A 27,296-nucleotide genomic window follows, 5' to 3' on the forward strand; every position below is an offset into this window, starting at 1 on the left:
GCTTAACTGAGCTGAAGGTTCAGGAATATTTCAAGAGCAAAGCTGAGAATATTTCTTAAAAATTGTTGTGAGGACTCAGTGCCAGATGTGACATCAAAGCCCAGCTCCTGGGTGCTGAATTTGGTGCACTGAAACCACTTTTCCAAGAAGAAGGAATGGTGGGTGTCCTACAGGCCCTGCTGATTTCCACCTGCCACAGTCAGGCTTGGGAGGTGAGTGTGAAGCCAGGCCTGGTAGAAACTGACCTTCTGCTACCACGGGACATTCAAGCTTCACCAGGTACCCTGTACTCCTGCTCAATCTTGCATCTCCAGAGAGGCATCCAGATTTATCTTGATAACAAGCCACAGAAAATTTACAAGTTCCCCTCTCACTTCACTGGTGGTTGTACAGGTGAGGAAAAAAACATGTTTGCTTTATCATTCATCTTTCACCAGTGTTGGCCATTGGCCATACCTTCTCACAGTGGTATGAACCTTGTCAGTGTCCACCTGTGGCCATTTTCCCAGGCAATCCTCACTATCTTGATGCACACACTTTTCACCAAAGCAACACTAAGCCTGTGTCCAGGAGCTGGTGCAGGAGTAAGCACTCACTTTCCTGCTTCTACCCTCTGCAGCCCTGTTTCACAAATCCTTGTAGCAGGAAAATCAGTCTGTCTGTACATCTCCCCTGAGCTTCACAGACTTCAAGCATTATATTCGCAACAAGCATGTCAGTACCACGTCATCTCAGGTGGTTTGTGGCAGCATATAATGTTGGTGGAGGCTGAAAAGAAACCACAGTCCCTGGGGATTTTTAGCTTTGCTGAGGTGAATCCACTTTCCACAGACACAGTAAACTTGTGTGTTTCATGTGCAGATTCACACACCTGGAGTGGGCAGGGTGGCAGGGAGAGATGTGCACAGGCTGCTGCAGATGAGGACGCTTTGGCTCACTGAATGAAGCTACTTCAAAGACTTGAGAAGCTTGCGAGTGGAGAGGGCTTGCTGAGCCTACACCGTGGGGTATTTTTCCTTACACTTTCAAGTCATCACTCTTTTACCAGCAAATCTGTGTTGTTTGGATCAGATCCTTCCCTATCACAGACATGGGGGTTTTTTTCTCAAAAATGCAACAGTTCAACAGACAAAGACAGCTATCAAAACAGTATTTCTTTTGATGTGTTGGTGATTAGACTAACAAAGTATATGACTGTAAAGTTTTGAGGTCTGGGCATTTCAAATGATTGCTTGGTAACAAAATCAGGCAAACTCTGCAAATGCCCCACAGGAGAACACACGCAACACCACTGGGTAGCTGGGTGATTTTAACAGAAGCAAAAGATATACATCTGCTCCCCTACTCCAAAGAGTCTTCAAAGACTAAATAATAAAAAAAAATTGCAAACATGAATAATTCTGCATAATTTAGGGTAAAATTAAGGCTTCTGCTTTAATAAAGCTTCTGATCTTTACAGACAGGAAAAAGAGAGTGATAACCAAACCTAAACTTGTCACTATTTTATTCAGTACCTAATGCAGTGTGACAGCTGAGGACATCAATGAAAAGAGAAGGTGAACAGTTAAAATTGAATCAGACAGCTATTTTGTACAGAAAACATATGTAGTTTATCTTCAGCATCTAGTGCAGCTCTCTGGGTTCATTTGTATTTTCCATATTGTCAGTAATTGCAGAAAGAGGTTGCATTTCTATAGCAACTTCCACCAACAGTCCCAAATGTCTGAAAACATAACTTTAAGTAATCTTCACCTGAAAAAATGGCAATCTAATCACTTCAAATGACCCTCAGCAGGTGTGATTGTTTTAAGCAGGTCTTGCTTAAAACAGAGGCATGCTTAAGTTTAGATGAGATCTGGAGAAACACAGGATCCAGATATCATTTGTCAGTTCTGTGACCAACACAACACGAGAAAGAGCAATAGGACAAGAAGAAATGGCCTCGGGTTGTGCCAATGATTGTTTAGAATGGACATTAGGAAAAAATTCTTCATCAAGAGTTTTTTTTAAACACTGAAAGAGGTTGCCCAGGAAAGTGGTGGAGTCACTGTCTCTGGAGGTATTTAAAAGACCTGCAGATGTGGTGCTCAGGGACATGGCTTAGTGGTGACACAGCAGTGCTAGGTTCACAGTTTGGCTCAAAGATCTTAAAGGTCCCTCACAGCCTAAACAATTCTACGATTCTAAATTCAGTCCTCTGTCTGAACCTCACCCCTGTGAAGGGCATAGGGGACTGCTGCTCTTTCCCATCACTGTAATTTCTGGGTCACCTTCTTGGTTCTGGAAGGAACTGACCTGCCTGAGGTGCTGAGCGGGCAGTGTTGGCCAAACGTTAGGACCTGATGATCCTGTAGGTTTCTTTGTACTAACACGCATCTACAATTCTATTGCAGGAACAGATTATTCTCCTTTGGGTAACGTATGAAAGACATTGGTTTTATTTGCTGAGAGGAGCAGACGTCCGTGTATCTGCTGGTCTGTTACAAGTTAACCCGTAACTGCTGCTAAAAGATGTCAAAATAAAACAACATAGAAAAAAGAAAGCAAAGAAAAAAATCACTGTCCTCTTCCCAGTTGCTCCTCCATCTCCCGCAGCTGCTCCCGCAGCTTCTCCCGCCGCATCTGGCAGAAGAGCCCCTCCGAGGCGCGGAGGGGACGGCGGACGCGATGCAATAACCCCACCTGCGTCTGACATCTAGCGTCCGCTTGCCTGAAGGACAAGCCGCTGCCGGACCACGCTTGCAGCCACACCGCTGCGCAGCAGGGCTGCCGGAGCCCCCCACAGAATCGTAGAAACATTAACATTGGAAAAGGATCATTGAGTTCAACCATAACGCAATACCATGAGCACTAAACTATACACGCTCCTTGAACAGCTCCAGGGTTGGTGACTCCACCACCTCCCTGAGCAGCCTCTTCCAACACCTCACTGCTCTTTCAGTAAAGAAATTTTTCCTAATATCCGATCTAAACCTCCCCTGGCACCCCAGCCTCGATCCGCCGGCCCCAGCAGCAGGCAGGTCTGCTGCCCTAGCCCTGCCTTCAATCCTGCTTGCAGGACAGTATCAGTACCCTGGCTTCAACAAGTTCTTGATCAGTCGCCTGATTTTCTTTTCAGTAGGCTACTCTTCGGCAGCAGAAGTCCAGTGCCAGGTTCACAGTTTGGCTCAAAGATCTTCAAGGTCCCTCACAGCCTAAACAATTCTATGATTCTAAATTCAGTCCTGTGCCTGAACCTCTCCTCTCTGAAAGGCAGAGGGGACAGTTGCCTTCTCCCATCACCATAATTCTTGGGTCACCCTCTTGGTGCAGGAAGGAACTGACCTGCCTCACGCTGTAAAGAAAACAAAAAAGAGTCTGGAGTTTATAAAGGTCATCTAAGTTGTCCCAACCACTTCAGAATCATAGCATCACAGTTTGGGTTGGAAGGGACTTTTAAATTCATCTAGTCCAACTGCCTTGTAGAACCAGAGACATTCCCAACTAGATCAGGTTGTTCAGATCCCCATCAAGCCTGACCTTAAATGTCTCCAAGGATGGGGCCTTGACCACCTCCCTGGGCAACCTGTCCCAGGGTTTCACCACCCCTAATATTTTCTTCTCCCTAATATCCAATCCAAAAAATATCCCTATAACTTCTCCCTAATATCCAATCTAAATCTACTCTGCTCTAGTTCTAGTGCTACATGCCCTTGTGAAGGGTCCTTTCACAGCTTTCTTCTAAGCCCCCTCCACATACTGGAAGGCCACTGTAAGGTCTTTCTAGGTCCTTCACTTCTCCAAGCTGAGCAACCCTAGTTCCCTCATCCTTTCTTCCTACCAGAGGTGTTCCAGCCCCCTGATCATCTTTGTGGCCCTCCTCTGGACCTGTTCCATGAGGGCTCCAGATCTGGACACAGTACTCCAGGTGAGGTCTCCCCAGAGCACAGCAGAGCAGAGTGGCAGAATCACCCCTCTGGATCTGCTGGCCATGCTTCTTTTAATGCAGCCCAGGATGTGATGTTCTGGGCTGCAAGTGCACATTGTTGGCTCATGATTAGGGGCCTAGAACATCTCCCTTAGGAGGAAAGACTGAAAGAATTTTTAGTCTGGAAAAGAAAAGACTTGAAGCAGTGTCTCATAAATGTTTATAAATACCTAGAGCAGGGTCAAGTGGATGTGGCCAGTCTTTTTTCAGTGGGGCCCAGTAACAGTACAAACTTGAACACAAGAAGTTCCATGTAAACATGAGGAGAAACATGAGTACTGGAACAGGCTGCCCAGAAAGGTGGTGGAGTCTCCATCTCTGAAGGCATTCAAAACCTGCCTGGATGTGTTCCTGTGTGATCTTCTTTAGGTGGGCCTGCCTTGGTAGGGCAGTTGGACTCGATGTCTGGAGGTCCCTTCCAACCCCTACCATTCTGTGATTCTGTGGTTCTGTGATTCTCATCCACCAGTATCCCCAAAAAGAGACAAAAAAAAAAAAAAAAAGAGCGCCTCATCACAATACAACTGTTTGATAACAGGTATGGAATTGCTTTACCCATTCTAGCAAGACTATTTCTATCACAGGATCCAATATAAATTAATCAAGCATACTTCATCTGAGGAGTGAATAAAATAGTGTTTTGCATTGTCTGTTTGTAACCAAAAAACCAGTTGAGGAAATAAACTTCATTAAGTGGGTTTTAGCACTCTGATTTCCATGCAAATTGCAAGGAATCTTAGAGCTGTATTTTATCATATCATTGGATATGAGTGTAATATCCACTACTGTAGAGAGCTACTGACATTTGTCATTTTAGTCCTTGTTAGTGGAGAGGCCAAGTAAATAAAGAAGAGAGATTTTTCAGAAGCTTTTAAAAGAATCAGAAAGGAAAACCAAACCAAACCAAAAACAAACAAACAAACAAAAAAAAAAAAAAAAAAGGAAAGAAATAAAAAGTGCAGAAAGCAAGCAGGGTTTGTGTCCCTCATTCCTCCTGTAAACCTACACTCAACTTTTCACCTTCTTTGGTATCACACCTATGTTGGTTATTGTCAGGGGAAAAGCAAAACCTGAAGAGACTTTCTTGATGACTGGCTGATAGGAAAAAGGAATATGCTTTTTAGCATGTGGTGTGTAGTTTCCACTTGAAACAGTATTTCTGGCTTAAGATTAAATTTTATATTTTAGCCTAGGTCACTTAGGGATATAATGAAAAGTAATGGTTATAGGAAGATGAAAAGACATAATTTAGAAAATAACATTTTTATAGACAAGGGGGAAAGGAAACCCTTTCAATCCTCTGTTCCAAGAAGAAAGCTGAGAAAGAGCTCCTGGGAATGGAGTGTTTTCTTTTTTCCCCTCAGTGCAGACAACATTTAGGTCAAAATGTAGAAGTTGGAGTCTGACTTGAATCTGCACATTGCTAAATTTTTCAGTCCATTGATATTCAAAGAGCTATCATGCCCTCTACCATGGCTGCAGATGACTGAAGAAAGCTGCTGTAAAATTCAAGGATACTCTTACTCCATGCAAAAATACCCCTGGAGAAAGTGGGTGGCACATTTTCCTTGCAAGACAGAAGAGAAGACCACCAATTCATAGGCCACATGAGGTCACTTTTTCTTATGAACTGGAAACATCGACAGATGGAGTATTTGAGATTCATTTGGCCTGCATTGCCAGAAACCAAATCAGATTGTGAGAAAGACACTTCATATTGCAAAGGACAGTAACAAATCACGAAGCTAATAAAAATAAAACTACCCATACTCAGCTAATAGCAGGAAATAAAACTGCCAATGAAGTAGCAGATAATCAAATGCCCAAGAAACTAATTTAGAAACTCTTGGCTTGTAAAGCACCAATATTTTAAATCAAAATGCCCATAGCCGTGATTTGTTGAGACCATCAGTTTAGAGTCTTGAGGGCAGAAGGACAGACTCTTCAGTGCTAACAGCTTATATGCTCCTTCAGCCAAAGATGATTAAGTCCAGAGTAGTTACAGATGACATAATACATGGCAGGAAAGAAGAAATCCTAGACAACAGCTTCAAACACGTTTCTACCCATGGATGGAAAGATGCTTGGTGGAAAAGAACCTGGGAGTATTGGTCAACAACCAACTGAACATGAGCCAGCAGTGTGCTCAGATAGTCAAGGCGGCCAACAGCCACCTGACCTCTATCAGGAATAGTGTGGCCAGGAGAAGCAGGTAAGTAATTGTGCCCATCTACTAGGCACTGGTGAAGCTGCACCTTGAATACTGATTTTGGGGCCCTCGCTTGCAAGAAAGACTTTGAGGTGCTGGAGCATGTCCAGAGAAGAGCAACAAAGCTGGTGAAGGATCTGGAGAAAAAGTCTTACAAGGAGCAGCTGAGAGAATTGGGATTGTTTAGTCTTGGAGAAGAGGAGGCTGAGGGGAGATCTTGCTCTCTACAGCTACCTGATAGGAGGTTGTAGCAAGGTGGATGTAGGTCTCTTCTCCTAGGTCACAAGTGACAGGATAAGAGAAAACATCCAGAATTCGTGTCAGGGGAGGCTTGGATTGGTTATTTGGAAAAATTTCTTCACCAAAAGCGTTGTCAAATGCTGAAACTGCCTGCCCAGGGAAATGGTGGGGTCACTATCCCTGGAAGTATTTGAAAGGCATATAAACATGGAGCTGAGGAACATGGGTTAGTGGTGGATTCGACAGTGTTGGGTCAACAACAAGACTTTGAAAGACTCTTCCAAAAAAAATGTTTCTGTGATTCTCACCTCATCAGTGACAAAGCAGAAACAAACAAACAAACCAACAAGTGTTGGGAGGCAAAAACCTAGTTTTGGTCTATGTCATTGACTTTCTCCTGGATATTGCTCTATGTATATTTCAGCAAGAGTGACTGTTTTAGGTTTAGTTGGAGTTTACTTTTGTTGATTATGTTTGATTTAAAACAAAAAAAAAGATGATGTAATAACCACAAGGTCAGTGGACACTAATCCTTAGGTTAAATTACATAGACTATCATCAATATCACCTAGAAAAGGTACCTCTCTATCTTACACCAGGTAGCTTTGACAGTCAAATGAAGATCAGCTTGCCACTAGCTTATTGAAGCTTTACTTATTTTTTATTTACTTACCTTATATTTATTGCCTCTTGAGGAGTGAAATAAATTAGATGAATGTGACACACGAAGAAAGCATAATCTGAGTGCCACAAATTTACTGGAGGAGTAAATAAATAATTTTCTTCATAGGTTTGTCTCTAAGTATGCACGTAGGAGCATATTTTAAGGGATATTTTGTCAGAAATGGTTTATCCTTTGGACTGGTGCAAGCTCTCCTTTGCCATGTTCCTGGAAACTTTTCTACCCTTGCTAGTTTTCCATCCATTTCCCCAAAAGCTGCAAGCCCTGCACCCAGTATTTGCCTCTTCCATATAACCAGCTCTATTTCTTGCCCAAACCAGCCAGTATTTTCTGAAATGTAAAGCTCACCTGAGCTTTGCTCCCAGCTAAACATCCAGGAACTTCAAGGGCAACGAGTCAGTGCTCCTACAAATCTCTCTCAGCTGAGACATTATTGTCTCTCCTCCTTTTCCCTTAACTCAGCTACAGAAATCCTTAACCAGAGCTTCCCTGAAGGGGAAAATCCTTGTGTGTGCACAAATGGTACTGAAATGGACCCTGTGCTACTTCAGTAAAATGCACGTGCAAGAAGGAAAAAATAACCTGATGTTTTGGGGTTGTTGTCTTATTGGGACAGACTGAGAGCTGAGTGCTTTATGTGCTGTACAGCATTTGCTGCTGCTCTCAGTGAAGAGGAGGCAAACATTGCATGCTCCTTCAAGGTTAAATCTAAAAACTGATCCTCACACAGTAGTCAAAACACTAAGGGAGAAAAAAACCCAAGTAACATTTCCATTGAAAACACACCCTACTACACTCCCATTAGTGTTTGCTGCTTTTCTAAAGGATGTATGCTGCCCCCATGAAGACACAAAATTTTTCATCCCTCTATGATATTTGAGACAGCACCCAGCTTGACTAAGCTTCTACCTCTTCATCCAGGGGTGGACTTGTAGTAAAACATCAACACTTCATCACTTTTTTTTCTTTAGTTATCTTTGGCTTTGTATTGGTAAACAATGCCTCTGGGCATCATCACAGTGTCACGGTATCACAGTACATTAGAGGTTGGAAGAGACTCCCAGAGATCAAGTCCAACCCCTTTGCTAAAGCAGGATCACCTAGGGTAGTCTGCACAGGAATGCATCCATATTAATTGTACTTCACAATAAGATATTTATTATGTTAATAAATATTGGAGCAAAGCCTCAGATCCCAGGTGTGATGAACCATTTAGTATTTAGCTTGCACAAGTCCAAACCTAATATGAGGAAGTGCTAAAATCTTGTAAGACCAAGTTCTTCATGCTTATGCAGTTCTTCATGACCCTTGGAAGCAAGTATTTCCATGCTGCTAAAAATGTGGCTTGATTGTCATTGCTTGTGCTTATGGTTAGCAATTAGTACCCTTATTTTTTAAGCTATGGAATTTTTTCCTTCCTGGCTCTACTCCATGTCAGACCAGATTATATAAATGCATTGATGATACAGAACTGACACTCTACCTACCCAAAGCAATCCATCCTGAACAGCAATATTAATTCTTGCTGACCAAAAATGTTGTAGATTTACAAGACATCCTAAGGTTTGACTCCTTCTTGATTAATTTCCAGTAAAAAAAAGAAAACCAAAACCAAACCTCCAAGCCGCTGGAGAATCCATCATCAGCCAGAATAATTTTTAAGGCAATGAGTTCTCCTTATTAGTATCAAATATCTCCTCTGTTAAGGCTATTTTTCTCCTTCAGAGACTTTGGGAAAGAAAAAAACAAAACAAAACCAAAAACAAGGAAACAAAAAAACACTATTATTATTCCCCTTTTCTTCTTCCCTGATTTTTCAAGTCTTTTTCCTCCCACTTTTGAACTTCAAGTAAGCAATTTCATGTTTAAATAAGTAATACAGGGAAGCAAATGAAGTTCTTTCACCTCTAACTCCCTGGCTGTATTTCTGAAGTTAGGCAACTCTGTGTCTGCTTCAAGAAGGATACAAATTTCCTTAAAATGCAGTTTTCCATTCTGCTGTTGTTACCCTGCTGGCTATTCCATCCAGAGATGTTTTGCCCCAGGGCATAACTATACAAGTTTAATTTTTGTGTATGTGTGAAGCTGAAGAAGTCATAAGCTTTAATAAAATCCGTGACATCCAATACTTCTTGGAGCTTATCTCATTCTGGGATGTGGAGAGGCTGCTCTTGGATGACTTAACTACCACCCACCAAAACTTATCCACAGACAATGATATTTTTCATAATAGTTCTTCACTCTTGCTCTTCTTCCTTATCCAATCATTATACATTCATACATTTATATTTGTAATATTTGTGCTAAAATTGATGTTTTCTCCCACTGTTAAGGGAAGACTGGATGACATGGTCCTTGTGGTTGCATTTCCATGTATCACGTTAGCATTTTCCCCCAAACCTGCTGACTGGAGATGAGGGAACTCAGGTGACATTTTCAGCAGAGGGAACATCTATTCCTGCTCATTTTAGAGTGGGAGATCCCAAGCAAATACAGCTTCTTACTTATGGAGGGGGTGGTTTGTGAGCATATTTGTACTTGTGGAAGAGTGCAAGCTGCCTCTCTGCCTGGTAGATACAACTTGCCACTGCCACCATCCATGAAGGGTAGTAAACCTCCTGCTACCTCTAGTTGTCCACACTACTGTGTCAATAATGGATGTAGAGGTTTGCATTAGACCTCAGTTATACTGTGCTCCAAGGCTAGTAAGTGTAGGAATAGCTCCCAGAGGTCAGCCCAAAATTTTTGCTAAATGGAAGTAGCTACCCAGCAAGATGTGTGAGTAGGTTGGATTTGAGTTGTGCTCGCCACAAAAGAGCTGAGAGCAATTAAAGTGGGTCCAAAATTACAGTGGGTCTGAGTCCCTTGATTTGAGAAGATGCCTTTTCTCATTCAAAGGGAAAACATGCACATCATGTTTATTCACACGCATTCTGGCCAGAGTTTCAAATGGTTTTGTTTTCTGCTCCAAAAACATATTACAATAAATCATAGGAAAGGATTTGTCCTCTGTCCTATAATACTTTCAGAGATTATTTTGCATGGATCTTTCAGCTCATTTCTGTGTCTTTATGCTATCCTCAAACTTGCACTTCATAGGTGGTGTAAGAGTATCTGAGAATAAATACTGGAGAGCTCTGCTAATGATCTGGTACTTATAATGGTACCTTCACACTTCTTCCTGGGAATCCTTGCTAAGTTCTCCTATGCTGAGGAATACACAAATACATAAAATACTGGGAAATAGCTGCTCAGTGTTTTGTTTAACCATTGCCTGCACCTTTTGTCATAAAAGAGATCATGACATAACTTCCATATGAAACGTCTCCAGCTGGACTAAGGAAATATATCTAATAAAAGGAGAACTTGATTTCTCCAGCTTTGAGAATGCAACATCCAATTTACTCTTGGTTGAATCTGTTCTTAAAACACATGAAATAAATATTTCACACAAAGATTCACACTCCAATAAAGTGAGATGAAAGCTACTAAGTCTTTGCACATCTCTCCTTACTCCAGAAGAGATGTCTCTTATTATGATACACATTACATAATTGAAAAAATAAAAATAAAAATCTGTCAGCATTTATTAATTTATGAAAGATGGAGAGCATTAAATAATGAAACACCCTTCTTGGATGAGATGGAGGGATAGATGTTGAAGTATGTTGAAAACTGTTGTTTTTTCCAATACTTGACCACAAAGGGTCAAGGTTGTCTATTTACTGTTCTCATATCTGAAGATATGAGACAGATCTGTTACAAAAAGTAAGGAAACAGGGGCAGTTAAATGCAAAGAGTAATGTTTACATAAATAGTGATGTGGATGAGACAGGAAAAAAGTTTTGTACAACACAGAATTTACTTGTTTCCCTTTTGTGCTCTTTATTCACCATCTGTAGAGCATAAGTCGAAAATCAACAGCCAAAAAGGAGTTTACATGATGTGAGATTAGCTGGAGGCTTTTATGCTCTGGATGTCACAGAAAGTATATACAGACAAAGATCCAAAGAGGTGTCTCTGCCATGAGGAGGTCACAGCAGACATCAAGAGGCAGTCCTGGATTTTCAGCAACAGACTACATTGTACTCTCACAAGAAGGTAAGATAAACAAATGAAAACAAAACAATGTGTTGACTTCGGATGATTGCTATCACAGAGGCTGAGAGAATTGTTTTGAATGTCCAATATTATTTCTTTGCCCAGGAAAAGCAAGATCTCTGAACTTCACAGAAGTGGAGCTTAGCAGCAACAGAGAGAATAGCCTGAAGGAGTTATAACCTCAAAGAAAGTGGCCACACCAAGCCATGATTGCAGCAGAGAGCTGACTTTGCTACTTACAGAGACAACAGTTTTGATCTACATCCACTTTTGAAAGAATGCAGAAAGACACAGAAATGATTTAACAGAAAGGGGGTTTGTTCCTCAAGAAATTAACTGAAACTGCCCTTGTAAGCCTGGTGATTCGTTGTACCATGTGTACTACCTTTGCTGAAAATTTAACAGTGGTTACAGCTGCATTATCTTGGCGCATGTAGGGTTGGGTTAGCCTAAAAGGAATGTCTCAGCTCCTTAATTCAGCCAACACCACAAGTCACATCACATCAGGGAAGCTTCAAATCTGACTCCTGCCAGAACAAGGTGACAGCTCTCATGGGCTTTCCAACCATTTTTCCATGGGATGGGGCTCATCCAGGCAAGGGCTTTGCTCCTGCGCTGTCTCATTGACACCAGCCTCAGTTATTCTGCTTTCTCCTTCTTATGGCAATTCCCTGGTACCCCATGATGGCACTGCCCTTCTGCTGCTCCAGGGGCTTGGAGGACATGGCAGCTGATCAACAGCTGCAAACACAGCAGTCCCAGAGCTATTGTCAGCAGCCTGGAGCAATCCTCATGACATTTTAAGATTAGACCTTTGCCTGGAGTCAGCTGTGGCAGGGTGAGAGAACAAGGGTTGGAGTCCTGTAATTCTATTCATCTCCTCTTTGGCAAATATCTTTTTCCTCTGAGGTTAGCCCTGATGTTCTTAGTAATATCTTGGACTCAGTGTATTAAGTCAATCAAAATACACATATCTGATTATTTTAACCCTGAAAAAAAGATTTACTATGTATGTAACTATAAAGCTATGTCCTAAAAGGTAAAGGTAAACTTACTTCTTTAGGTAATTACATGTTAGCTGGTGTCTGGTGTACTGTAAAGCTCAAATTACTTTTGTAGACTAAACCTCAAGATTTTTCCTTAACTTTCCTGAATATTTGGAATCTCTTCTTGAGGATGAATCTTCCACTCAGGAGTGTATAGTCACTCTTAGGACATCCAGCACCACTTGTAGTGATGTAGTCCTAAACTCTAAGTCCAGATGCTGATATCCTAAGCTCTTTCATTTTGAAATCGTTTTACTTCATCAGTAAGCTAATGTCATGTCAGGCAACCTGAAAAATCTGTGTCCAATTACCAGTAATTTTAAACTCAAATGCTTGGCTTTACAAGTACAAACAACTGCTCCTAACAGTTTTTAAGGACTGGGAAGTGACTAAGTGTAGCCCACTTGCGCAAACACAAGCTGAAAAGTTCTGTCCTAAATAAGGTCCTGAGGGATTGCAGCAGCTTTTTTAAAAAGTGCAAAGAAAAGCTACTATCAAAAAAAAAAAGGGCACACATATTTAGGGTAAAAACTACAGTAGTGTATGTTTTATATTCTCTGTAGCTGCTATATTGATGTGTTCTTGCTGGGCATATCGCTGCCTGTTTGGTATAAAATCACTGGTATAAACTCAAATTCCTCCCTAATAGAAAGTTAATATGAATTGATTTTTCATTTCAGATCAATACCCATGCACTTTCCCCTCTCATCATTCTTCCTGCATTTTGATCTCTGACATCACAATTCCTTTTCCTTTTCTGATGATTTTTGTCCTTCTTACTCTGCCTTTGAAACTGTCAGTCTGGAAAGCACAGGGGGAAGAAGCCAGGCTGATGGCACAGAGAGGACATGGGGGAGGATGGATCAAAGCATCTCTTTTCCCAGTCATGTCTTTTTCCTTAAGAGTGTCTTTCACTGGTCTCTGCCAGTGATGACATAGTGCAAGCAGAGCCCCTTGTGCCGACATGTTGTAGAACCTTTTATGAAGGTACCTAAAGGAGATGGTTTCTGAAAGACACAGCTGAATGTATTTGATTTAGTACCAACTCTGTGCCGGGTTTAGGATTCTTTTTATAACCTGAAGACATGAGAAAATCAACATGACCTGGTCAGCCTTCTGAGAGAAAAATACCTTTATTTTCAACCAAAGCAAAGGGCAATAGCTGGCATTTCACCCCTGTATCATCAGCTGTTTTCAATTTGTCAATACCAACCTGGGCACAGCATGGTTCAAAACACTTCCAAGTCTGTGGGGTTTTGTTAACAAAGCACATGTTTCATTGAAATGCTCTCTGGGGAGACATGAGGCACTAGTTCCTGCCTGGCACACACACCTCTGAGATACCATATGTTGCAAGTACTGCAGGTATGGTACCACCTCTGCAGCCACCTGAAGATGGGGACTGCCTCCTTTTTCACCATGAGGTCAAAGTGGAAAGCAGAGTAGGAGCAGTCACTGTCCCTGTCACCCTGCCATATACTGTCCTCAGGCAGGATCTAAACATGTCTAGAAACTGCCGTGGTTTAAGATGAACAAGCTGCAGCAGAACAACAGGTTTGGTTTTCATGATTAAAAGGAATCTTCATTCAGCAAGCAAGTTGTCTGCTGCCTTTTTTTTTTTTGTTTGTTTGTTTTGTTTTTTTTTTTTGGTCTTTTTCCCTTCTCTAATGTTCTTAAAGAGAGAGAGAGAGAGAAAGAAAGAAAAGAAGTGGTATGTGGTTGGTCCCAAGCTTTAACTCTGAAGAGAGTGAGGATGGGGGGTGGGGGGTGTGTGTGGAGATACTACTGACTTTGGAATCAAAACTTTCATCACTTGCTTAGAATGGTCAGGGTTTGGGATTTTTAAACCTGTGAAGGACCCCCAGTAAACATGAATACATTGCTTGGGTCTGCTGTAGATCTTTGTATATGGCCTCTGCCAAGCCTCTGTGTTATGTTTTTTTTTTTCTCTACCACATAGGAAACATTATCTGTAACTACTGCCCCAAAGGCTTTAGTGTAAAAACCACACAACTAAAATTCCTGCAATTCACCTGCTACCAAAGACAACCACACCGTTTATTCCCTTTCCTTAACTGGTTATCTGCTGTCTATAACAAATTTTTTACTGTCACAGGACATCTCAAAACAGCTTAAAACCAGTAATTGTTCCCTATGAATGATGTGTCTGCAGGACCACCAGGGTTTGCCTTCATTTTATCATCTTCATTCTTCTTACCATCCCAGAATCAGGCTTCTGGGCCATTGCCAGCTTGAATTCATTTCTTTTGGCTACTGGAAGTTGGAAATCTGGAGGCATCTTGGTAGTATCATGTATCCATTCCCACCCTCGTAATAAATTCCTTACTAATGCACCTCAGGGTCCCATTTCTCATTTTTATCTGCATTTACACAGTAACTTAGCCTCTATAGCAGTAACAGCTGATGGCTCCTCACTGGAAAATATTTATTTGCTGTGAAAAATTTGCCAGCAAATAGTGTTTTACAGGCTTTTAAATTTCCTTCCAGGTTTACTGCTAGAATGTTCAAATGATACAGCTTTTCCTGGATGATATTTCTGTTCTTATTTGCTGACCCTACTTTTGTCTGTGCTGTGTCCAAACATAATTTTGACTCTTTCATTGTTTGTCAGGAAAAAGAGTCTGCTCAGAAAGCTGCATGCACATCACTGGTCACAATCAATAATTCCCGTTGCATGTTTCCCTTGAACAAGAATGCACTTTGCCATTGTGCATTAACACAGGTGCACTGAACCCAGAGATTTTTCCAGTCATTTTTGGTATTCAAGACCTTAAACATTTCCTGGTGAAGGGGTGATTTCCTACCTAGAGAGCTGAAGCCTACAGACAGCTTGAGTCATCTTCTACCTCTGGTGTATAGCACAGCATGTTGAAAGCCTTTCAACTGAGCAAAGAACATGACCACCCTTTTACCTTCCCATCTCAAATAAGAAACAGCCCTGGGTCATACTAGGAGCAATTCATACCCCTCTGTCTACAAATGCCATTAAAGTTCACACATATGCCTAGAAGCCCCAGGAGGCAGCTTTGTAACTGCTTTAAGACCCCTTCTAACTCAAAACATTTTATGATTCTAGGAAGACTTCTCAGCAGACAGAATGCAAAATGCAAAAAAACAGAACTTGCAATGGGGAAAACAGGAAAGTAAAAAAAAAAAAAAAATTCCAAACTTGGCAGAGGGGCAAAGCTTCACTGAGGATTTGATACAGCTGTGAGTTCTGCTCTTTGCAGGAACTGGGTTTTCAGAAGTTACATGGTAGCATTTACACTGGTAGCTCTCCTTCTCTTGCTGCGCTTCCTCCTCTGTCACTCAAGTCTGCTGTGCTTTTTAGAGCTCAAGCTTGCACCAGCTGTTGCAGTTTCAGCTTCCCACTGCCAAGAGAATGCCTGTGCGTGTGTGTGCTAAGCTTCTGTGTGTGCTCAGAGCAAAGATACTGCCTATAGAAATGAAGAGTTTTTGCTTAAAAATGTATTACAGGGCTTACCCACATCTTGAACCTCAAAGCTACTGCAGCCACTGCCCTGGCAAAGCAATTCCTAACTGCCCTCTTTGCAAGCTATCCTTTCCATTGGCAGCCACTTGCCAGCCTCTTGTATCTTGCTGGCCCACCTGTGGCGCTTCCAGAGACTTGTGTTTTCTCCTACATGCATGGTTCATCCGTCCCCAGTTGCTGGCAAATCGCCACTCGCAGCCACATCTCAGGCTAGAGATCCCATATAAACCAATGCTTCCTAAGGAGATCTGTCATCACAGTGCTCTCTCTTCCTTTCCAGCTTCAAGATGTTGTGCGTTTTTTTCGGGCATAGCTAAAATACAGGAATGTTTCCACTAATCAGCACGTTCTCTTGCTATTTGAGAAGCTCTGTTGAAATAGGTGGCCTGGCTTATTTCTATCAGACTGTGTGCTGTTAACCTCTGCAAGAGGTGAGCCCCATGTTCTGAAGCTCATGTGGGGAAATTAAATGCTGTCAATATCTGAAGGCAGAGGAAGATGTTCAGAATAATCATAGCTACTCTGTAGAGATTTTTACTGACGTACAAAACTGCAATTTCTCATGTGTGGCATATTGAGCTTCACACACAAACCAGCAGCCTGAGCCTTGATTGAATCAGATGCTCCGTGTGTTCCTGGCAACCTAAGATGTGCAGTTTAAATCTGAACTCCTTTAAGCTAATGACTTTATTCATCAATGCCCTGTCCTCTCCTAACCTTTTCACCCCCTGGTCTACAACCATTTTTTTTACCCATTTGAATGCCACGCAGAGTGTTAGCAAAGACAAAGAGTTTAAAATACATGCAACAGTGGAAGATTACCTCAGGAATGCCACTCTGATATTTGTCTTGCCTTTACTTGTAAAGCACAATCTCAAGTGAACTCTTCTACATCTGCAGCAGACACAGGGTAACTTTAGAGAATTTTAGAAGAATTCCAGTCTAACTTGAAAGGTAAGAAATCAAAGGTGAGAAAGACTGGCTTCAAAAACCTGTATTTGAATCTCTAGGTTTCATCTAGTATCCCTCTGCCCGAACCCCAACAAACATCTGCATACTGGACTTTGGAGATGCTCTGTACAAAGGAACCACGACACTCACGGTACTGCCCTGGCTTCACTCCATGGGTGCATTTTGTAGGAGGGTGGTATTGAGACATTTCTGGTTTAGGTCAGTCCTTAGAAAATGTCTCCAGAGCTGAATAAGGTTCCATTCTCTGTCTAAATAAACAAGCATGGGTAACAGGGTTGTTTTGGGGTGGGTTTTTTTTGTTTGTTTTTCTTTACATTTTTTTTTTAATAAGGAATGTTATCAGTCCTATTTTATTAAGCATAATAGAAGGTGGTGAAAAAAAAAGGATCAGATATAAGCACCATATCTAACCTATTTAAAACTACAATCACAATGTTATCTGAATGCCTTACAACATTGTTCAAATCCAACAAATAGACAAGAAAACAACAAATCTATGCAGGGATTTTTATACATATGCTGAGAAAGTTTGCAAAGTGTTAAAATATATTTTTCTGTTCTGTATGTTTCTGGTACAAGGAAGTGAAGTGTAGAATACTGTATAGTTATGAACAGAGCCTTGACTTATACAAGCAATAACCAACTTCAAAACATACAATGTATATCTTAAAATATCCCCTAGAGCTGCTCATATAAAGTCAAATCAGCACCTACTAAAGTTCAGCCAGCTGACTCTCTTTGACTCCAGTGGGCACTTGACTAAGCCCGTGGTAACTGTGAAATACCTGACAGTCTAATTGTAGTCACATTGCATAGACTTTAAACAGGATGACATGCAATAACAAGACAAGTCACAGTATAGCAAAACCTTGTTTCTTTGGTGAAACAGAAGTAGATATAAAAGTTACAAAGATTTTAGACTTTCGTTCACAAAAAAAAAAAAAAAAACAACCACCTAAAAACCCCCAGACATTCACATTATACACTATACAAGATAATATAAATAGAGAAAAGTATTATGTGCATTGTTTGGGGGCAAGGGGTGGGGAATGAACCAGCCAATACAGTGACACACTGCCACGTTGAACGCAGACAGGTTGGGTACACTTGATGGAAAAGTCACTGCTCTTGTCTGGAAAGGTAATTACTGCTCCCAATGAGCTATAGCAAGGTCCCTTCCATGGGCAGCTCTGCCTAGTACAAACTCTTACATGTTGGCTGGGTTTCTAATCTTTGCCTTTGCTTTTCAACATCTATGCATCATATCCCCACACTAACACAAAGGTGTAAACCTCCCATCTGTGTTCATGTATTTAATGTTATTTTAGAAGGTATAACATAGGCAACACTTACTGTTCTTTACTTTCACTTTTCTTTTTTTTTTTCTTTTTTTCCTTTTTTTTCCCTCATTTATTTTTAGCTCAGTGCCCAACGGTGTGCAAGACACTTTGCAGAAATGAAAGTCCTTTCTGTGGAGAGGTCGTTTCAAACATTACCTTCTACATTTACTGTACACATCCAAATCAGTCATCGAGCTGACCAGAGTAAGAAATCATAACAGAAAACTCCTACATAGACACTGCACCAGCTACAACCTACAATCTTTTTTTGCACACACTTCTTAGAAAGCCAAGATTCTGATTCTTCTGTAAGTCACACAGTTCTCACCCATCTAACAGCAAAGAAATGATCCTGATTAGCAGGAATTTTGTTCTGCAGGGAAATAGCAGTGAACTGGAAGATGGTTCCAAAAGTGGAGCTCAGGGGCTGATACTGCACGTGGTGAGCTCTCTTTATCTCCTTTGCATGGGTAAAATAACATCCAATAAATTAAATCAGTATGGCTTACTTCATTTATTTATGTACGCTTCACAGCTGCAGCATTCATACACAAACATTCATTACTTTATAAAAAGATTAAAAAATGGTTATATATACAAAATTATTTACTTTTTTGATTTTTTGTTTGTTTTTTACAAAAAAAAAAAAAAGGTTTAAAAAAAAAAAAATCCCCCAAACACCAGGCCTATCTCCATTTTAGAATGGAGACACCTGTGATATAGACCTTGTGGTTAATGTTGCGAAAGTAAAAAATTTATTTCTTATTTTTGTTTTCTTCTCCTCAAAAAAAGTGGCCCTGGTTGATAAAGTTAATGTATTAGCACTTGGATTTTTACAGGCCCTCCTCATCGCACACAACTCCTCCAGGCAGTCTCATGAATGGTGAAGCTGGAATGGAGAGCAGGAAAAAAAAAATCCCACATTGTAGTTCCTATTTCATGCTTCATGCCACTTATATGTGCTCTGTCTAAACTTTGCATCACATGGACAAAAACTGTACCTTGGATGGGAATCAGCAGAGTTCCCATTAAGAAACAAAAATAAAAATAATATTAAAAAAAAAAAGTCATGTAACTTGTGTGTTTATCTTCACCTGATAATGTCAAATTTCAGTCAGTGAAGCTATTTCAACCATTTCCAGCCTAGGTAAACAGCACAAAAACAACGCCATAAATGACTGAAGGCCTCTGAGGCCATTCTAACCATAAATATGCCTGAAATTAGTGTGACTTTTCATTTTATATACAGGATTTTTAAAAAACAAAAACAAAGAAACAACACACAATTACACAACATTAAAATCATCTTATTTACACTTTCATTGGTGCTAAAAATTGAGCTGTTTAAATATTGCAGAAGGCTGGTAGATATCATAAAATGGTCCACACCGATGGCATATAGAAAACTAATAATCTTTACAGGCTGGAAATGGTTTCCTTTTATCCCCATAAGCATGTCTCCTTTTTTTTTTTCTTTTTTTTTTTTCTTAAGGTTTTCTGATAAACACCCTATTTTTGCAAAACGCTTTGTGAATACCGCAGTCCATAGTTTCAAAACAATTTGATAATACTCCTATAAGTGATAGAAAAGGCACAGGAAGTTATGACTTTGGCTGAAATGGTGGAAATCCTCATTCACCATTTAGCTCTCAGCGCCTTGAGTCCTGCCACGTCCTGATCCAGCGATGATAGTGTTTTGATGAATTTAATGATGTCCCCTTTCCTGACGAAGAGTGTTTATAGTAGTATTTCTTAGAGTAAGTCCTTTGGTATGTGGATGCTGCAATGAGAAGTGGGGGGGGAAGGGGAAATTATTTAATTTTCACAGAATCACAGAATGTTAGAGGCTGGAAGGGACCTCGAAAGATCACCTAGTCCAACCCTTCTGTCAGAGCAGGATCACCTATACCAGGTCACACAGGAACATATCCAACAACGTCTCCACACAGGGAGACTCCACAACCCCCCTGGGCAGCCTGTTCCAGTGTTCCCTCACCCTCACAGTGAAAATATTTTTTCTCCTGTTTCCATGGAACTTCCTATGCCTCAACTTCCAGCCACTGCCCCTTGTCCTGTCATTGGGCATCACTGAGAAAGGCCTGGCTCCATCCTCTTGGCTACACTTCACATTACAGTTACAGTTATTATAGGTTAATTAGAGGGTTAACACAATTAACCGTTCCTGTGACCATGTTACAGGCAGGAGAACTCTTGCCCACAGATCACAGCTATAGAAAGTATTTTACTCTTACTAGGAGCCTTTTGATTTTGAGGGCTTGTCAAGAGTGTTGTTTACTTTAAAAGAATCATAGTAGCTTTTGTAAAAATAGAAGAAGGTTATTTTCATTAGTTTTGGAGACCTGAGAGTATTTTTCCCACAGATAGAGGGAGCAATATTGGTGTCATAGAATCACTAAGGCTGGAAAAGACCTTTAAGATCAATGAGTCCAGTCATAACCCTGCTACCATGACCACTAAACCATGTCCTGAAGCACCACTTCTACACGAATCTTGAACACCTGCAGGGATGGTGACTCTACCACCTCTCTGGGCAGCCTGTTTCAACACCTCACTACTCTCTCAGTAAAAAAGTTTTTCCTAATATGCAACCTAAACCTCCCCTGGCACAACCTTAACACCTTTCCTCTCATCCTATCACTGGTTACTTGGGAGAAGAGACCAACACCAGCCTCACTACAACGTCCTTTCAGGTGGTTCTGGAGAGCCCTAAGATCTCCCCTTAGCTTTCTGTTCTCCAGCCTAAACAACTCCAGCTCCCTCAGTAACCCTTCAAACCCCTCACCAGCCTGGTTGCTCTTCTCTGGACACTCTCCAGGACCTCAATGTGTTTCCTGTAGTGGGGCACCCAGAATTGAACACAGGACTCAAGCTGTGGCCTCAGCAGTATTGAGCAGAGGGGCACAATAACTTCCCTACTCCTGCTGGACACACTGTTCTTGAATTAGGCCTGGATGCCATTGACCTTCTTGGCCAATTGAGCACACTGATGGCTCCTGTTCAGCTGTCCACCAGCACCCCCAGATCCTTTTCCACTGGGCAGCTTTCCAGACACTCCTCCCCAAGCCTGTAGTGAGGTTGTGGCTAAAGTGCAAGAGCTGGCACTTGGTCTTGTTAAACCTCATGCCATTGGACCCAGTTTGATTGAACCTGTCCAGATAGTCTATCATACCAGGCTTCTACTTCTCTTAAAATATAAGTTCATTACTTATTAATCTTAAATTAGTCTGTCACTTCTGATCCAGCACTGGTGTGCATTCAAAGAACTCACGATTCATGCAAGTAATTTTAGGCATATCCCATCTTCCATTCCCTTGGCACCGGATGGTTGGAATGTGACGCTGGATGAAACCATCTTTGCAGTGATATCTAATAAGGGAGTTGATCTCATAACGAGGCTTCATCTTCCCAAAGGTCTTTGCATTTTCCACAACAGGAGGCTGACCACAGGCAACTGAAAGGAAGAGAGAATATAACCCCAAACACCAGTTTATAAGTGCACTTCTGAGTATGCTACTGACCTATAAACCCTGGTTAGGGGAAGGTGTTAAGGTATCTCAGATTCCCAAGAAACACACCCAGAAAATGACAAGATCAGTCTTTCCTGTAGTTTTCCAGTCTTTTAGACCAAATACAGTAATGATGAAAATTAGAAAACTGTATATAGTAAGGTTAGTATTGCCTTGCTGGTTTAAATTCCTAATGCAAATTTGAGCCAAAAAATGTTGGCATACTCACACAAAGAAGAGATTTCCACTGGAAAGATGAAAACCTGAAAACCAGTTAAGTTTTTACAGGCATTTAAGAAATATGTTTCATTTTCAATACTTCTTGTATATTCCTCAACAATAGACTATTTTAAAGCACTTAAAACTGATGGATCTGTCAAGGCTTAGAGAATATATTAGCAGAAAGTTGTAGATGGCATTTGGGATCAATGGAACACACACAAGATTTTGGCTGTTACCATACTTTCCCATTCTGAAGAGACAGAGGCAAATACTAAAGTATTTTTACACAGCTGCTGTTAACTAGTCAGGGTTCCTTACCTTGATGAGTGAAAATTATGCTCAGTGGAAGCTGAAAAGCTGACACACATCCCAATGGTCAGTTGCCTGTTCTAACTGCCTACCAGCGTTCTGCTGACCACGTATTCCCTAGTGCTACCATCCCAGGAAAGAAGAGTTGCCAATATTTTCACAGCATGCTTCAGGCCTGCCACATACATGAACATCTCTTTTGCTAAAATTTATATCTAAGAAGCAATTTTCCTGGTTACAACCAAGAGTTTCAAGTGAGCATACTTTTGTCCCTGACTCAAGAGCAGATTAGGTAAAGATGTAATATGTGGTTACAGATGAAGGATGAGTTTGTGCCACTAGCTTAGTTGAGGACTTGCTATACTGGTTACCAGCAATCATCTAGAATTTGTCATTTTACAGCATTGTATTTAGAGAAATATGCTGTTGTTACTGAAAAGTTTGTACCTGTTCCTTTCTTGCAAGTATAGGTAAGGTGGTAATTGCATGGTACATCATTCCACTGTCCGTTCTCATGCCATATGATAACAACACAATCTTCTCCAGCAGAAAAGAAGCTGTCTGGCTGGTTTGGTCGCCAGTTCTCATATTGCTGCAGAAAAGAGGAGGAAAATTATTATTGGCTATGCTGAAGTATATTTGCATTCCATTTTACAGAAGAACATGCATTATTACCTTTGGTGAAGAGCAATCTCAATTGTTTTATTCAGGCTGTTAAGCACAAACTAAACAGAACCAGGTTCATAATATCCTCTCATTCTACCAACAGGTTATCTCAATGGGAATAAAGAACTAATCTAACTTCTCTCTTGCTGTGAACTGATGTCAGGTGGATGAAATAAAAATGACAAGCAAAACCTGATCCCAAGTGTGTTTAAACACTCTCTTTCATACATAGACATGAAATGGAATGCCAGGAAATGCAGGAAATAGTACATGACCCCCATTACTCCATACCTACCAAGTGGCAAATTACAGGCTAGTTTCTCCGATTCAAATTATTTATTTTCTGACCTCATCTGATGAAGTCTTTCATGGGACGACATGCAGAATTGGGTGTAAAATAAGTAAAGGTGTCAGAATATGCCCCCAGATCATTACAGATTGATATTTCCATTAAAGAGGCCTAGGTGGCAGACTGAGCATATACAGCTGCCTACTAGCTTTATAAAACGATCATTTGGATTCTGGCCTCTTTAGAAAAACTAACTCCAGACATCTATGAATATACAGGAATACAACCAGAAACTAGCTCACTAGTTTCAGTAAAAATCTGATTATTGGTGTGTGACAAAAAAAGCTTCAGATGGCTGAAAAATAGCTTTAACATGAAAAAAAAAACAAAACCAAAACGGGGGGGGGGAGGGGGGGGGGGGGGGGTTGGGAGGGAAGGGGAAATAGTTTCTTAGCCCTGTATCTGGGGCACACATCTGGCATATCAATTTGGGCAGACTCCGTTCTTTGGGATCCAAGCTGGCTATATGCAAGTCTGCGCTTTAACTGCATAGCTCTGCAGCTTTCAGCTCTGCATCTACCTAAAAATATGTCCCTACCAATAGCTCTGTATGCTGGCTGCTGTCAGGCTGTGCCCAGCTGTGTGCATGGGCTGAATCTGCATATATTCCACTGTAGAATAAATTCCACTCTGCACTCTTTGAAGCATGGCTAAGTACATCATTGTGCAATGTCATTTTTGGATGAAAATTAGGGAGGAGTAAGTCTGCTTTCTCATTCAATAAGCAGGAAAAACACAAAGAAAGGGAGTGTCACACGAGTTGGAATCTTTTATAAGGGGCATACAGCCCACTGTCCTTGTGGTCAGAAGAGGTGGGATAATCCTTATCTCATTTCTTGTTTCATCTTGCTCCCAAATGAAGCACATTATATTTGCATAATGTTATGTAAAAAAAGGCAAAGTGAAGGTATAGGAAACTATTCTTAGCAATTTTTCTTGGGATTTTTGTGGTGCCATTCAAAGAAGAATTTAATGAAGGATAAAAATAGGTATTTGAAAGAACTGGAATTCACATAAATGCCAGACATTAACCAGACAGCTAGCACCTTGTATGGTCAAAATGACACTGTTTCTACAGTGCTTATATTTTCCTCAGTGCTTACATCTTTCTGTCTAGAGCTGGCCCATATAAATGTAATAAAAGTTTAGCTTTCCATTTTCTTAACTTTATGAAATGAGGACCCTCCACTGCCTGGGTGACCACATTCTAGAAATAAAGTTAACCTACCCCACACAAGTAGTATTTATTTAGCAATGAATCAAAGTATGAGAAAAACAGAGTTAAACACTTAACCTTTTCCTACCACATGTTACCTTACCCATCACAGGCTTTAATTACCCAAGCAATTCTAAAATCATGGTCTAAATAAATTTGTTCTGCACTGCACTGAATTTATTACCTTTAATACAACATCTCCCTTTTCAAGTCGAAATAACTTAATTCCTTCTCTACATTTCAGTGTTTAATAGTCCTAAACTACAATACACACTAACTCATTTACTCAGCATTTCACATTAGCTTATAAATCAGAGTGCAAGTTTTGCAAGCATGGTAGCCAAATCACACACATGAGTCAAATGGGATCCGCAGTGTGTGTGGGTTCTAGTAACACCTAGTGCAAACAAAGAAAAGCAGGCTCTGTGCTGTCTACTGATGCAGGGAGAAGGAAACCAGGGAGAAAGGAGTATGCCCGTCTGTGATGAGTATTTTGCAACATAGAGAGCTCCAAGACACCTTTTCCAAAAGAATATTGTGGAATGGCCACTGAGCTGAAGGTCTAGTACCTTTTTACAGCAGAGCTGGTTAACAATGCAGGAATCAGAACAGAAAAGGTAATGTTACCACAACGCAGAAACCTACTGCCAACTAAAGCAGGGATAGCTGATTGCTTGCACACACTGAAGGCTTAGGTTTGTCAGTGGTACTGCTCCATCTGCTCTACATGGGCTGCTGTGATGCACCTTCAGGAGCACCACAAAGTACAAGGCAGTGAAGGAAAACATGCAGCCTTCAATTCCCCTGCAGGGAATTCTGTCTGGGTGTTGCAGAGGTGGGGTAAGCAGAAATAAATTATTAGCTTTCACTTTCAGCTCTGAACAGCTTACTACTCAACCCCACTGGAAAGTCAGATCTGCTAATCTAGTCAGGAGTGTACGTGTGGGTGGTTACACTGCTCAGGTGATGGGCAGCAATTTCTGCAACTGAGGTCATCCAATCTCTTCAGGAATATGCTCAGACATACAGACACATAGAGAAATTAAAGAAAACAGCTAGGTTAGTGGTAGACAAGTTTAATCAGCAATGTCCTGACAGAAAAGGAAAGACTTAACAAGAGTTGCAGCTGTTTCATGTGGAAATGATAATAGAGAGCTGTTTGCTTCCTTAGGGATCAGAGCATGGGAATGAAGGATATTTAATGGCTATGGGAGGCGTGTGAGCTAAAGGTCTCATCAGCTTGCCAGCTCCCATCATAAGCACATAGACTCCATATGCTCTCACTTGCCTTGCAATAATGTCTCCAAAATTTGTATTTGCTTTGGGGCAGGGCTGCAGCGCAATGGCAATGGATTATATCTAGGCCCTGAGGTTTATTCAAGAATGTCTGATATCCTCCAGCATGACTTGCTGTTACCTCACATCTGATATCATCATTGCCTGGATTTATTTTGGCTGAATAACTCTGATTTCACTTGAGTTTAGTGCCAGAATTGCTTAGCAGAGGAAGTTCCAGACTGCTGAATTGCTTTCTTAGGTCTCCACCCAGCTCTTCTGTAGCTTTTCAATTCCTTATTTAGACACTGATAATGGGATAACGATACAAAAAGATTCTCACAGTTCAAGTGGACTAAGTTGCTAGACAATTAAACTAATATTTTGCTTTACTCTTATGGGTCATTACATTTTTGCATGACCATGAGCATGATGTTGGTTTTCACTCACACTAGTGTAATTTAGGGGTGACTGTTCTACTATCTCTAGTAAACTGTCATCAGTGAAAGAATTAATGGGAAAGAACCAATTCCCATAAGTCACATGCTGATTTGTACTGTTTGTTTTCAAAGGTTTCCCTTAGAATCTCCCATCCCAAATGTGCTAAGTGTAAAGACTCCCTTACATCTACAGTAAGTGCAGCAAGCATCTAAGGTCATCACTATTCTATTGGGAAACACCGCTCAAAATATCTTGAACAAGATGCACTTTTTGAAGTGGCTATGTCATTTGAGATCCTTGTATTTCAATGTATTACTGAGTTTTAGAAAAGTGTATTGTACCAAAAAGAAACAAACAAAACCAAAATAAAACCCAAATAAACAAAACCCCAACAATCCACAGAACAAAAACAACAAAAATCTTTCATTCTTGACAACACCATTCAGATTTGTTTGTTTTTTAAGATCACATCCAAAATCGATCGTCCTTTCTCACAAATGAGCCAAAATCTCCTGGCATTGTTCCTGCCAACCTGCTACTAGGTTATAGCTTCCTATATCTGCTGGTTACTGTCTCAGCAGACCAATGAAACTGCTCTGAGAAGCACTGTGTTTGAATTGATAAAGCTCAAGACAAGCTGTTCCCAGCTGACACCTTTAGCAATGCACTCATAAGTGCATCATGAGATGTGACATGTTTCTGAAAACCTCAATAGATTAGAATGTTAATACATGGAATAAAAGATGCTAAGACCTTTTTAGTCCTCAGCAGAAATACCTGCCCTGGGTGGTCTCACAGAGGGACATAAAAACTATTACCATCCTGATCCTTAAGCAACAGTACTATAACCTGTGAAGCTTGCACCTGGATTAAAATTCAAACACTTCCAGTCTGTACATTTTAGGATATATAATCTTAATTACATGACTTAAACTGTGCTTCAAGAGAGGTTTGGCCCACTGCGCTTTTCTCCTCCAGCTATGAAGAGTGCTTTGCTGAGGTGGCTGTGGAGAGAGAAGTTCAAAGCAATTCGTGGAGGTGAGGCTTGGAAGCACACACCTCAGCCTCAGGCAGATACCACCGCACCAGCCACTCTTCAAAGCTCTCAGCATCCTTGATGGCAAGAGACATGGGAGTTTTTACCAAAATGAGGTTTCTGTGTGATCAAGTAAGTGCAGGACCTACCCTTGGGGACAGGATTTTGGTCCCTATGGAAGCAT

The 27,296-nt window shown here is 40.9% G+C and overlaps 1 protein-coding gene across 1 annotated transcript in view; it reads right to left on the bottom strand.

The window, feature by feature from the left end:
• Nucleotides 1-19,720: 19,720 nt before the first annotated feature.
• Nucleotides 19,721-27,296, bottom strand: part of VCAN (versican) — a 105,307-nt gene continuing 97,731 nt past the window's right edge. The window contains exons 10-12 of the mRNA XM_054397725.1: nucleotides 22,577-22,721; nucleotides 21,361-21,543; nucleotides 19,721-19,851 (exon numbers count right to left, since the gene is read on the bottom strand). Coding sequence (XP_054253700.1) covers nucleotides 19,721-19,851; nucleotides 21,361-21,543; nucleotides 22,577-22,721 — 459 coding nt within the window. The remainder of the gene's footprint in view (nucleotides 19,852-21,360; nucleotides 21,544-22,576; nucleotides 22,722-27,296) is intronic.

This window comes from Indicator indicator, chromosome Z, assembly GCF_027791375.1.
Source record: "Indicator indicator isolate 239-I01 chromosome Z, UM_Iind_1.1, whole genome shotgun sequence".
NCBI lineage: Eukaryota > Metazoa > Chordata > Aves > Piciformes > Indicatoridae > Indicator > Indicator indicator.